This window comes from Monodon monoceros, unplaced genomic scaffold, assembly GCF_005190385.1.
Source record: "Monodon monoceros isolate NGI ecotype Baffin Bay Population unplaced genomic scaffold, NGI_Narwhal_1 Super_Scaffold_22, whole genome shotgun sequence".
In the NCBI taxonomy this organism is placed as follows: domain Eukaryota; kingdom Metazoa; phylum Chordata; class Mammalia; order Artiodactyla; family Monodontidae; genus Monodon; species Monodon monoceros.
In genome coordinates, this window is record NW_021703779.1 from 11,335,201 (window position 1) to 11,349,256 (window position 14,056).

At 46.0% G+C, this 14,056-nt stretch overlaps 1 protein-coding gene across 2 annotated transcripts; it reads right to left on the reverse strand.

Annotated features, from left to right (window-relative positions):
* Nucleotides 1–872: 872 nt before the first annotated feature.
* On the reverse strand, nt 873–14,014 carry TRAPPC2 (trafficking protein particle complex 2). Of its 2 annotated transcripts, XM_029239899.1 has the most exons (6): nt 13,904–13,933; nt 7,563–7,683; nt 6,478–6,589; nt 3,796–3,940; nt 3,279–3,364; nt 873–2,025 (listed from the first exon to the last, which is right to left on the reverse strand). In XM_029239899.1, exons 2-6 carry the CDS (start codon nt 7,622–7,624, stop codon nt 1,927–1,929), a joined length of 504 nt encoding a protein of 167 aa, XP_029095732.1. In that variant the 5' UTR covers nt 7,625–7,683; nt 13,904–13,933; the 3' UTR covers nt 873–1,926. The 2 variants fall into 2 exon arrangements, with proteins under 2 accessions (XP_029095732.1, XP_029095733.1); XM_029239900.1 differs by lacking the exon at nt 7,563–7,683 and having other exon boundaries at nt 13,904–14,014.
* Between the last annotated feature and the right edge of the window lie 42 nt (nt 14,015–14,056).

The following is a 14,056-nucleotide window of genomic DNA, read 5'->3' on the forward strand; positions in this document are numbered from 1 at the left end:
TCTTCCCGGACCGGGGCACGAACCCGTGTCCCCTGCATTGGCAGGCGGACTCTCAACCACTGCGCCACCAGGGAAGCCCTTCTTTTGCTTTTTTAATGGTCAGCGCCTGTTTTTCCCCTTGTACCAGCCCTGGTTCCATCCTTTGAGCTGTCCTATCCGTGTGCCCACAGGCTTTCCCAGCACGGCCCTCCTTTGAGGTCCTACCCACTCCTACGCTCATCACTGAATCTGCCTTCATGCTCCTTCAGAGGCAGTCATACGTGAAATCTGACACTTAACTACACTGATCTACTCCCATGGGGCCTGTGTTATTCGTTCCCATCTCACCATCACAAGCCTGGTGCCAAGGCTGTTTGCAGGGCACTGCTGTTGTGTGGCTGAGCTGGGATCCAAACCATCTCCATGCTACAGCCTCCTGCTGAAGCACCACGCCGCTACTCCTCACTGGAGCATTGCCACCCTCTGCACTACATGCTCATTGAGGGCAGAGCAAACTGTATACAGTAAGTACATGTGTGGGTCTCTCCAATTAGCATGGCGGACATCACTCCTGGATTTCTAGCTGAGTATCTCTTTTCTGCTCCGGCACCTAAGTTTGAGGCGATTTGAATCCTGTAAAATGAGTTGCAATATATGTTAATATGCAGACTTTCATTAGGGGAAACAGGACTAAAATGGTAGTAGTAGTGGTGGGATGAGTAGCACTTAAAAAATTCAATATTGGGACTCCCCTGGCGGTCCAGTGGTTAGGGTTCGGCGTTTTCACTGCCCGGGCCCGTGTTTGATCCCTGGTCAGGGAACTAAGATCCTGCAAGCCGCACAGGGTGGCCAAAAAAAAAAGAATAAAAAAAATCGATATTAAACTTCCACAATCTTGGACAAACATCTTTATTTAGGAAATCAAATAAATATGGTAAAAAATTATGCTAGCAACTTCACACAAAGATACAGGACCAAACTTAGAATTACTTGCTCAGGTTATTCAGAATGGAACAAAATTCTTCAGGTGCTCACCATTAGCACAGAAAATAACGCGGTTATATTACTTGCTTTTCAATGGACATTTACTGGTTTACTGTAAGATCCCACGCTCTTACAGTACAAAAGAGAGGCCACTCCTGCCCCCTCCGGTATACAGCCTAAGTGGCCAAGATGGCCAAGAGCGCAAGTGTTAAATGTGATGCAAGCTTTTCTTTGTTTACAATTCTAAAACTGCCTTACAACTGTTTACTAGTACAGCTATCAACAGGTTCACTTAATCTTTAGTTTACTGTCTGAGGGAAAGGAAACATAAGAACATAACCTGTCACTTTGGTCCTAGCCTCCCACTTGACAAACATGGATCCAGGATTCAAGGATTACAGCAGGATCACTGTTCCCAGTCTCCGACAGGGGCAGACCTGTGGCACTTGGCACTGCAAAGCTGTCTGCTCTGGCTTCTTGGCTTCTTAGTGTACATATACTACTTCTGTGTATACTACCTATACCTTTTCATAACATCTCTAGATGTACAGATGAACCCATGTATGTGCTATCAACTTCATTCCCTACTGCAGAAGCTTTTGGGTTTAAATCTGCCTCTACCAAATCTTGACCATGACATTCGGTTCAGGATTGTTACAACAAGATCAAGCTATCTGAATGAGGAAAGTCAAAAGCTTATTCTCAATTTTTAAAATAAAAATACTTCAAGCTTACTGATGAAGAGCTCTTCATAAATAACACTGTTCACAAGCAAATAATCTGTTGATAATCATAAGAAACTGAATATGCTATTTTTAAATATAAAAGCAATTTCATTAGGTTTAGATAAATTGAGACTACAACTAAAATTTTTCCATGCTGTTTAATCAAGTTACTTACAATGTACACATTCCTGAGTACACCCCATTGTAGTGACACTGTTTACTTCTGAATTTTTTGCATTCAGCTTAAAAGGTGTTTCTTCCCAAGAAACTGAACTTTTCTGTCAAATGCGCTTGATCGAATAGGAGAATTGGGTTCATAAAATGGATTCATTGCAAACTAGAAGAGAAGAAAGTATTAAGGTGAGCTTGTCAAAGTAAAAAGGCTGACATCATTAAGTCTCTAAAAGGAAAATCTTTTAAAGTTTTAAATTAAGTCATTAAAGACATTCAAAGCAAAAGTCTGAAGACCACATTTTTAAGTTTTAATGAAGATGTTCCACTGTTAAATATTAACAGCCCCTTAAGGAAATTTCTGTCTTGGTGTTTAAGGGAAGTACCTGTGGCAAAACCCATGGTGGCACATATGGTAAGTGCTGCCTGTGTGAGCAAAACCAACTCCCGGGATCCACCGTGTGTGTGAAATACAACTAGATTCAACGTTCATTATCAAGATGTGGATTCATCCGGTAGGCCCTTTGGCTATATAAAACACACTAAAAATCTGATATGCTCAGAGTGGAGGAAAAGTTATACCACACTGCTTTTAAAAGTTACTCTTGTGCGGTAGTTTTTAACAATCAGGTTTTTAATACTCTCCTTTAACACAAGGTAAGTGATCAGTTTCTCAGATAATGTAATGAGTATATCATAATATGTGTGAGGGAAAATTAGTACTGGATGGAATCACAAATGAGGAAAGGAGTTACCAACTTTTACACCTTAATCACTTGATGTTGTCCATCTTGATAAGATGGCTAAATATTCTTATTTGCTACTTCTGACTAGGAATATTGATTGTTAACTGTGCTGATATGCAAAAAATCTTGTCCAATTAGAGAATGTTTAAATTATTAAGAATATACTGTCAGCACTGCAGTTTAACCACTCATATCTTATTACTATTTCATTTTTTCCAAATGAGTATCAAGAAACGCGTGTGGCCCTTCTCCTTGAGTGACTTTGATAGTACATGAATCACTTCCTGTTTATGATCTACATTCATTGCACTGTAACTTACTTGTTAAGTAGATGGAAAACATTTTACATTAAAATTATGAAGCAACTTCCCTTATACAGACTGCTTCTGTCTCTCGCTTTAGGGTTCCCTCCCTCATAAAATCAACTATATGCACCAAAAGGGGGAGAATGAAACCGATTTAAAAATAACTACGAGTTGTTGTCCTGCATACGTGTTAAGCTGGTGGTAGAGACCTGCCTGGTGAGGGAGCTGCCGGAATGGTCCTGCTGGAGGAGAGCTCTGCTGAGAGGAGAGCTGTGCGGTCTAAGGGGGCTGCCTCAACAGGCCAGTGTCCTGCCAAAGTTGGAATCTCTTTTATAACCAGATTTTACAAGGTACAGAACATACCATACCTTTATATATAAATCATAGACATCAGTAAAGAAGTTCTTTATCCCGTCTTCTTGCCTGATGTCATGCAGCATAATAAATCTCATATGTGAAATAATTAAGGTATAATCTTTAGAAATGAAAATTGAAAAGCGATGAGTCACAATATTCTTCAAATGAGTCACATGCAGTGTATTTTGCGATGGAAAAGGTGAATCCGTAAACTGGGTTCAAAGTTAGGTTAGTTTTATCTTGAAGAGAACATAATCCTTTTAAGTTAGAAAATAACTACAAAATAAAATCACCATTGATATGGTTCAGATAAACCTTAACTTTATATATGAGACTTGGTTTTAAAATTATCTGTTAAACAAAAGGTGAGTGTTTTTTCCCCCTAAAAAAATAAAAGCCCCGTAAGTGGCCATGTTTACCTAATATTTTGCAGTCCACAGACTCAGAACCTGGCATCCAGGTCCAATGTTGGTCTACTCTGTTACCCCAACCCTTTGTTAGAGCTCTTTATTAAACAGGTAAGGATATGACCCGCAGTGACGAATGCTGAAACAAACCACTCATTGAACTTGTCCACTGTCTTCAAGTACATGTTGTTTGACAGCCACATGTTCTCATCTACGAGGTCGAGAGCCGCGTGAGCTATGAACTGGTTCAGATGGCGGTGATCGTCCTAGGTGGCAGCGAGCAGCACCAGATTAACATTTCCTTACAGCGCCAAGACAGCCAGACTTCACTCTGCAAACGCTAGACACAACTTTCTGGGGTGCGGGGGGAAGCTTTCTGCTTTTACTTCGATTATTGTCATGAGACAGAGGTCTTTAGTGCTTTCACATTATTTTCTGTTTTCTAATCTGGTATCGAAAACTCAATAAATAGAAACAGCCAATTAGTAAATGAAATGTGTCCAAGAAACTATATTTTTAAAATTTTGCAAGAAGGAAGTTACCAAGTTCTGCAACCATTTAAGCATGTGAAAAAAGGATACTACATTAAAAGAAAAAAGTAGATCCTGCTTTTTTGTTTGTTTTTCTCCCCCTCCCCATTCCTCCCCTCCCCTCAGCTCAGATCCTGCTTTCAAGAAGCTCGCATCTTTTTAGAGGAGGAAGACAGGAAAAAAACAAGGTAGGCTGGAGCTAAACAGGTGGTGAGTACAGGCCTCGGGTGGGGCTGGGGGTAGGAGGCGGGGCTTCGTGTGCGGTGACACCCGGTGAGCAGTGGAGACAGCCTGGCACAGGCCATCTTGAGGTACAGGGAGCTCACATGGCAGGGCACCTGGGAGTGGCAGGCGGCCAGGCTGAGCCCCAGCTGCGTACAGTCCCTTGTGCCGACAGTGCCAGGTGGTCCTGTCAAAGCCGCGGGTGTCCTTTTCATGGACTGTAAAGGCCTAACTGAAGAAGGAGGGTCTGTCCCAGCAAAATGTGCAGAAGGAATTCATAACCTGGAATGCAGTCTCACTCCTGTGGAATTCTTACTTTCAAAATGCATTTTTCAAAGAACACCTCTGTTACAGGTTGAATTTGTGCCCCCTCCCCCAATCCCTATGTTGCAGTCCTAACCCTCGGTACCTTAGAATCTGGCTGTATTTGCAAAGAGGGTCATTGCAGATGTAATTAGTTACCATGAGGTCATGCTACGGTTGAATGGGTCCCTAATACAATGACTGATGTATTTATAAAAGGGGGGAATCTGGAGACAGTTCCACACCCAGGGAGATTGGCATGTGAGGACTGCAGTTCTCCTGCCACAAGCCGAGAACTGCCAGAAGCTGGGAGAAAGGCCTGGAACAGACCTTCCCTAGCGCCTCTGGACGGGCATGGCCCTGCTGACAGCTTGATCTCAGACTCAGGCCTCCCCAACTGTTAGACAAGACGTTTCTGTTCTAAGGCACACCGTTTCTGGTACTCTGTGACACCGGCCCTGGGAAACGAACATAACTTCCTTGCTGAGGAGGCTGTTCCCGTGACTGGGCGGCCATGTTGCCCTTGAATCCCTCGCGTAGGTAAAGCATGTTTATACTTCACTCACGGCACCGTGACAAAGCTAATTTAATCCTCAGGGAAATGGATGTGTTTTGTCTGGCTCACAGTAGTGTCTTCCTTTACACTGATGATCAATCTTGAGACATTAGAAGAAAACTGTAGAAATGGTTTACGAAGGTAAGCGGTAGCAGGAGAAAGATCAAGTCACGTGACGCTAGTTTTACACGCACTGTTTTGCCTACCGCGAGGCCGCTGGAGTGAGAGAAACTGCCAGTAGCCGTATACCACACAAAGCAACTACTGCTGCAGGGATGCCTCACATCCAAGTTTTAACGAGCAATGTGCTCATGTGAATGTGGGAAAATAATGTAGCAACACCTGCTAGGATAATACCTTGGATTTCTATCATATCTTAGTGGCAAGATCTGAATAGTTGAAAAGCGTCTTGCACTGGACATTACAAGTCACTACTAATTTCAAACATCAGTTCCTGTCTTAAGGGACTTTCAAGCCTATTTTTGGAGGTTGGGAGAAACATAGCATAACCTATCGGCAATTTATTTGGAATGTGCACTTGTACAGGGAGATGGAAGGCACCAGCTATGCTCATCCCAAGACTCTATGGCTCTGTTTACTCTCAGTGGCAACATGTTCCTGAAGCTTGTTTTTCGGGAACCACTCTTGACAGCAAGAAGGTTGGGTGGCGTCACGGGAGAAGAGAGCACGAGGGCACCACGCGGCCAGTGGGTGCCACGTTGGGGTCACGGAAAAAGGCCGCCGTCTCAGGGGCAGTAGAAGGACGTGTAAGTCGGGGTCTCTTTTAACCCTCCCGGGGTAGTGGATCTAGCACGTATGTCCTGCTGAAAAAGGTGATTCACGGGGACAGAAGGGACTTCCCTGGCATTTCCCACTGCAGGTGAGCTATGTTTCTATGTGCTCAAGAAGCCACCTTCACAGGAGGTGAAAGAGGGAACTGATGACCAGGGAGAGGAGACCCAGGGCATCTGCTAGTGCGTGCTAAGTGTGTGCTGAATTAGAGCACGAACAAACAATTCAGAGGATGCTCCTGGCTGGCTTCTATCAACCTGTGGGACTGCAGAGCAAGCCTCATTTGTGCTGGGTTTGTAGTTACCTCATCTGTCCAGATCTCTTGCAGTTCTAAAATCACATCATTATCGTTACAACAACAGAACAATTGTTATGGAATTTTTTAAGGTTCCATACGCACTTTGGATTCTGCTTTTCCAGCTGGCAAAAACTCCATTTCAAAAACTGGATTATCATGGTGACCAACAATGACAAAGTAGAAGCTTCCAGACATTGTCTTCAATATATAGCTCCTAGTTAAATGAAAATAACACATATTTTTAGTACTCAATACTGAAAACCAAAAACCAGGAAGTGACGAACTCCATTTTTTTTTTTTAACTTAAACCTGAATTGCAGAGGAGGTGGCCCCTAAGCTCGGCATGCTTTCCAGTATGCCACCGTAGATACATGACTTTTGGATGATACAAATTCTTTATCTGTGATATGTCCTGGAGAATCCACTACTACATTTTCATAGGGAAACTGGAAGACCTCTAATATGAAATCATAAGAACAACATTCTCATGATCTGAAAGTGTGGAACATTTAGGGTAAGCTGGCTTAAACTTGGACTAGATCAGTCAGCATTGGCGCTAACACCTGGGTGCTGATGAGGAAATAACTTAGAAATTTTCAGGAAGGATGCTTCCAAAGAAGCTAAGAACCACTCTAGCGTGTGTCCTTTACAGAAAGGAGAGCTCCTAGAGCGGTCAGCTACAGACTGTGTGGTACTTGTGTTCCTACCTGAAGGGTCTATGCTATGAATGTAACTCCGCACATAAAAGAGCCTGTTATATGCCTCTTCAAACACCATTTATGAGAGAGGAAGAAACAGTTTTGTACTCTAGAAGAGATGGAAGAAGTCATAATCCAAAAGGAAGACATTCTGAGTCATTAAGAGGTCTTGGAACGAGGATTAATAGGTTTGCTACAGGAATAAAACAGAGAAAGTGGGGGGTGGGGGAGAAATCAGTGATTCTGGGGCATTTAGCACAATCAAAATCTGGATGGATGGACGGACAGATGGGCGGATGCATTTATGTATGCATTTTTCATACGAGATTTTTGGAATCAGACCAAGCTAGGTTCACGTCTAGCTCTAGCGACATGAGCGCAGGCACGTGGAGGCGTGGGGCCTAGGAAGGCCCCCTCATGGGGTGGGGATCTGCTTCACTGGGAGCGTACAGTAAGGTGTGTCCGAACCCAGGGCCCATCGAGCCTCACTGGGACTTCCATGCGACGACATCCGAAGACTTCGGAAATGTATTTCCTGATGAGTACAACATTTTGTAGAGGAAATCACGGCACGGCTGGCCCCTTTCACTCTGGAATTGGAAGGCCGTGACTGGAAGAAAAGGAAGATAGGAGACCTGTGGCATGATGAAGTGAGTCAGATTTAAAAGGTTATTTGGGGCAGCGGTTGGCACACTACGGCCTGCAGGCCCTATCTGGCCTGGTCCGTCCTCTTACTACCGTCTAAGGCTGCTCTTGCCCTACAATGGCAGCATGGGGTGGTCGCCACAGAGACCATCTGGCCCTTTACAGAAAAAGGGGAAAGATGAGAAAAAGACCCAAACAGTAAAACTGGACAACAAAGACGGGCAGGAATGATACAAAAACTCTGCAAAACTAGGAGAATTGGCAGTAATTCTCAAGCACAAGTGAGGGGAAGAGGGATGGGAGCCTGAAATTTTAACCAAGTAAACAATGACATCATTCATTCTTGCCGGAATAGGTTTCATAGCTGGAGTTTGCCAAGGGAAGGGCTTACTTTCTTCAGCACAAACACTTAAGCAGCAGCAGGGGGAAAAAAATACTGTAAGGAAGATGCTTCTCCCCCTGCACACATTTAGAAGCAGCAAGAGACAATATATGTATAAGGAAGATTACCCTCCTCCCCGCCTTCCCCCAAACCCACTCAACCCTATACGGAGACCTGGGTCTGGGAGACAAGCACATCCTAAGAACAGTGTGAGGATAAACAGAAAGGCAACTGCAGGAAATACCGCATAAACAGTCGATCACAAACTGCTCAGCTACGCAGAACCAGAGCTGCCAATCGTGTGATTTCACACACAGCTGAAGAAGGTATGCAGCTCTCGATTCCATTTTGACGAGGAAAAGCTGAAAGGTGTAGTGGAAGAAAAGGAAGCCACAGGAGAACATAACCGTTTTGTCTCAGGAAGGGAATGTCCACAGTCATTTAATACTTGGGGCTTCTCTGCCTAGGTAGTGAGCAGAGGTGAGACACGCTCTAGAATTCCGTGCTGTCTGATAAGGGAACTTTCCGCGAGGATGGAGATGATCTACACCTGCTCAATTTTTCCATCACCTAAAATAGGGGCCCTTCAAGTGTCTCCAAGGTCTCGAGGTTATGGAGGCAGTCACACAGAGCCTGGCAATGGATTAAACTGGGGAGCTGCGGGAAGAATCTAGCATGTTTCCAAAATGTCTGGCTGAGGTGATCAAGCAGAATATCAAGAATGATGAACCTATTCACTGAGAACAGAAATAAGAAAGAGAGGGAAGAGAGATGGAAATGAACAGGTCAGTTTTGAACGTGTGGTGGTAGCCAGAATAGCGCCCCCGAGCCCCACCAAGATGTCCACATCCTAATGTCGGAAACCTGTGAATGTTAACGTATTCAATACATGGCAAAGGGCATTAAGGCTGCAGATGGAACTAAGGCTGATCTTCAGATAGGGCGAGAATCCTGGGCTACTCAGGTGGGCCCAATGTAATTACAAGGGCCTTTAAAAGTGGAAGAGGGCAGCCCCCGAGCAAAGTCAGGGGGAAGCGTGGCTGTGGAAGGATCGCCACGGAGCTACAACATTGCTGGCTTTGAAGATGGAGGAGGGCGTCATGCGCCGACGAATGCGGGCAGCCTCTAGAAGCTGGAAAGGACAAAGAAACAGATTTTTTTTTTTCCGCGGTACGCGGGCCTCTCACTGTTGTGGCGTCTCCCGTTGCGGAGCACAGGCTCCGGATGCGCAGCCTCAGCGGTCATGGCTCACGGGCCCAGCCGCTCTGCGGCATGTGGGATCCTCCCGGACCGGGGCACGAACCCACGTCCCCTGCATCAGCAGGCAGACTCTCAACCACTGTGCCACCAGGGAAGCCCAAGAAACAGATTCTTCCCGAGAGCCTCCAGAGGGGATTTCAGCCCAGTGAGACCCATGTTGGACGTGTATGCTACAGAACTGTAAGATGGTAAATTTGTGTCGTTTTAAGCCAGTAAATCTGTGGTAATGTGTTATGGGCACAGTAGGAAACTAACACGTCAAAGCTGAAAAAACCTGCAGGTATAAGAAAAAAGGAAATACTCCCGTAAGTGTCAGCAATAAAGGTAGAAGGTGCATTCTATAGAGACTGGGGACAAAATGAGTTTATTTTCCATGGGACGCGGGTTTCAGAGCCCTGTGGCAAGCGGGGGGGAAGGCGGGCCATGGTGCATCGAGGTGAAGCCCCTGGGAGCAGTAGGGGGATGAGAGTATGGAAGAGAACAGCGGCTGGGGCTGGGTTTTCCCAGCAAGTATCCCCTACAGCTAACACAGCCCTTCCGCCCCCCTTGCCGAAAGGACCTGTGAGGAGGGGGCCGTCGTTTGGGCAGTGTGTGTGTGGGGCGCGAGGGACGGTGCTGGAATATAGGAGAGGGAATGCAGGAAAGAGAGGCGTTGTGGGGATTAACTCTCCTCAACAAGGACGAGAAGCTTCTGAAAGTTCCAGTGTCGAGGCCCTCGGGGCCTCAGGGGCCTGACTGATGAATGCTGTGTCTGGGTTGATGAACAGCACGTTTGTGAGAAGTTGCCATAGTTGTTAAAGTACCAATGAAGAAATCCTCCTTTATAAGGGCAGGACTTGTTGGCTGAAGGGAGGGGAGCCAGGACTCCCATTTGTGGTGAAAACAGCTGTCTGTGGTGGCTAGAGTGTCTTGAGCTGCTTTTGAGAGAGGTAACTAAAGAAATGCACAAGGAGCTCTGGATTTCCCTGAAAAGACCATGTACAGGATGTAAGAAGGAGGGCACTAACTAGTAATGAACATAAAAATGGGACCAGAAACCTGTGAGGCTAGCATCAGAAGGGCAAAAGCCCAAAACAAGCTGAAATGTGTGGAAGGCTTTCAGGCTACCACAGGGAAAAGCAAGGGAGAAAGGTCAATTAGTTGAGGCACCTGGTACATAAATAACACGGGACACAGGTGTGCTGAACTTGGGTTTTCTCAAAGAATGATTTTCACACGGCAAGTGTGGAAGCAGGTTAGGCAGGCTGTGAACCCCAAGACATATGTTAAAGAAACAGTTGGGTTGACAGCTGACGGTGTAACTACTGGTCAGTGACGTTTGAGAAATCACAGGAACAGAAAAGAGCCAGTAACTGTCATTCCAACTCTGAGAAACAAAGAGGCTTGCCTCCCGGTCTGAGTACTTCCAAAGAGATTAAAACACCAACAGAAATAGGTATTAAATGCCTGTCGTCAGTCAGACACCATGCTGGGGGCTTTTATGACAAACTAAGTCATTTAATGTGAATCCCTAGACAAAAAGAGTGGGTTACGACTCACTCACTTGTTCTAGGAGAACAAGGTATGTCAGACCTACACTCGCTGTTGAGGAAGGGAAATACGGAGACGGTGAGTCACTTTCTGAAGTCCTGTAGTTCTCTACCTAAGAGACCTGTAGCCTGGATGACAGCCTGTGGTACCCCCAGAGCCACAGCAGTGCCGGGGCCCGGGAAGTGCTCGTTCTCTGCTGAAGGAGGGACGGTGCAGGGCTGACTGGAATGTCAAAGTGCTCCACGTCAGTCGACAGCATGGGGTCTCTAGGGAGCCTTTGAGGTTGTCCTTAACCTAGTCCAGCCCAAGGTTTGCATCAGTAACTGAGATGAAGCCAATTTACCACACCCAAAGATAACAAGCTAAGGGCACCTAATTTATTAGAAGGCTAAAGTTAGGATTCCAAAGATCTCCACGGCTAGGAGAAATAGGTGACATGAACAGGATGGAATCTAAAAGGATTTGAAATAAAGTCCTGTACTTGGGCTTAAATCAACCGCACGACAATAGGATGTGGGAAACCTAGTATAAGAGCAGCTAGCTCATCTATGAGAACCGGTTTTCATTTATTGCCAGCTAAATCGGAGGTGGCAATCTGATACAGTGGCCGAAAAAGCGAATGCAATTCTAGGCTGCATTAAGAGAAGATGATATCCTCATCACTAATAATACCATCTCTGGGGGACATGCTCAGCTCTGGGAATCACATTTTAAAATCATTAACTCTGAACTGTGTGTGCTGGGAGGAGGGAGGCATCTAGGCTAGGGAATGCTCTGGAAACAAGACAAAAGCTACTGAAGGAACTGAGGATGTTTAAACCGGGGGCGGGGGGGAGACGTTTTTTGCGGGGGGCAGTGGGCTATGGTGCAGTCTTTAAATACGATGCTGTCTAATGGGAAGGGATTTGACTAGGGATGGCAAATGGTTTTCTTCCCATGAGCCCATTCTAATCAACTAGCAGTGAAGGCCAGGAACTGGTGCTGAGAAAGATTCTGAGACTAACGGTGGTCCGGGGGAAAGACTGCTGTGATCAGTTACCCGCATCTGCTACGGGTTTGGGAGAGGGCAGTGCCTATGGGAGTGCCAAGTATTTGCTAGCTCTGAACTAGACAGACTTATTCCAAACTGTTCCAGAGGCCAAGCCTAGGGCTGCTCCTTTGAGGTTACATGGAAAGACATTTGGGTCAATATAATTGAGAACTTTGTAATAATTAAAGAACTATCAGACTGCCTTGTGAAGTGACACACCACCCCCCCACCCCGATCACTAGAAGTGTGATAAGGGGAGGCTGGAAGACCACTAGTAGTGCCAGAGTGGGAGGATGAACCCAATGAACTTAGAAGGCCCCTCCGAGACAACTCATGGATGCCAGTTCCAAAACCACCCATTTTTACAGCAAACCTCTTTACAGCCTCTATAGAGAAACTTCTGGAAAACTTCCCTATGCTCCCAACAGCAGTGGCTTCACTTGTTCCACAGGCCTGGAGCTGGAAGACTAACCTAGTGTGGCACTGCAATAAGCAGGATGAATACTGTTGATAGTTCTCTAATAGGGTATTTTTCCTATTAATATTAAAAGCAATTCCTCTACCTCACCATAAGTGAGGTTATGCTGGCTTTTGGACATTTAATCCAAATCTATTCAATTTGGGCACCAAAGGTTGGGGGGTAAGAGGGTCTTCAGGCACAGATGTTTCTATTTAACAGTACTTGCAACATTATTAACATCGTCTTAGAACATTTTTCATCATCTCACTATTTGCTCAAAAGCCTTAATGTTTCTCATCTACAGGGATCAAGTACCAGTATCAAAAATGTAGTCCCATGTTGCTCTGTAGAGCTTTTCTCAACCTCATTGCTCTACCTTGGCTACAGTGGACTGGTATACTTTTTTTCTCCCCAACTGATCGTGTCCACTTCAGATTTATTTCTCTCTCCATGCCTGGAATACTCTCCCTGATTCCATGTGTAAACCTCACCCGTCTTTCAAAGCCCACCCAAATTCCTCCTTCTCCAAGTATTTCCCAACACCAACCTACAACGCTCTCTACCTCTTATGGAAGCCCTGTCACTCTTGATGCCTCTTAAATTCTCTAAGTCTTTCACCGCCAGGGGTGAAAATTCATTGTACTCATCAGTGCTGTTCACAGAACCATCACTGGCCCAATTTTGTCCTCATGGGGCTTAGATACCTTATACCCACAGCATGGGGCTCTGGAGTCAGGCCAGATGCCTCACTGCTCTTGAAAGGGTCCTTTTTTTTTTTTTATTATTCCTTTCAGAATGTTCCCCCTTCCTCCCATGCTTTTTGCCCACCCTCCAAATTCAACCCAACAAGGCCCTGATGAAGTCACACTTTAAAGAGATGTACCCACTCATGTCCATCTCCAACCACTTCCCAGTCTACAGTGCATCTTAGTTCGTAGTCAATTCTCTGGCTGTAATGTTTTCATTATTGCTTCTCGAGAGACTGGTTCCTTTTCTTTCTAATTAGATTTAAGTATCTGGGGGACCCGGCTCACCTATCCGCACAGCACGTACAACGATGGGTACTCAAAGTTTAGCTCACTGGTTTTCAACCACAGGTAATTTTGCCTCCCAGGGAACACGTGGCAATGTCCGGAGACATTCATGGTTCTCAGAACCGGGGGCGGGGGAGAGCAGGTGCTACTGGCATCTATTGGGTAGAAACCAGGGATGCTTGCTCAACATTCTGCAGTACACGGGACAGCCCCACAACGGAGCATTTTCCGGCTCCAAACGGCAATAATGCCGCGGTTAAAAAACCCGGGGTGAGCTGAATGACCCAGTGAAAGGTACAAGAAGCAAAGCCCCCGAGCAGGTGGACGTTTGCAGGTTGAATCTCGGTGTGGACTGGCCCGGTGGGTTGTGAAGAGCTCAGCCGGCCCCGGGGCAGAGGGGAGAGACAGGGCCAACACTAGGATCCCGTGGGGCCGTGGACATCTCCCAGAGTCCCGGTGCGCCAGTCGCCCACTCGCTCCATTCCCTACCTGCGGCGAGACGCCGGGAACTGAAACGCCCAGTCACTTCCCGCGGCCAAGACCCGCGTTCCGCAGCTTCCGTAGGGACTCCTCAAGCAGCCCTCGCGAGACTCCGCTGTTGCGCTCTCGCGAAGTGGGGGGGAGATTCCAGCCACAGCGCGG

Excerpts from the sequence above, each read along its gene's own strand:
- TRAPPC2 (XM_029239899.1), bottom strand. The coding sequence starts at position 7,624 with ATGTTGTACTCATCAGGAAATACATTTCCGAAGTCTTCGGATGTCGTC. Across the intron at positions 6,590-7,562 it reads GTCGTCGCATGGAAGTCCCA|GAGCTATATATTGAAGACAA; the intron begins GTGAGGCTCGAT and ends TCATTTAACTAG. Across the intron at positions 2,026-3,278 it reads TCTATGATTTATATATAAAG|TTTGCAATGAATCCATTTTA; the intron begins GTATGGTATGTT and ends CTTCTCTTCTAG.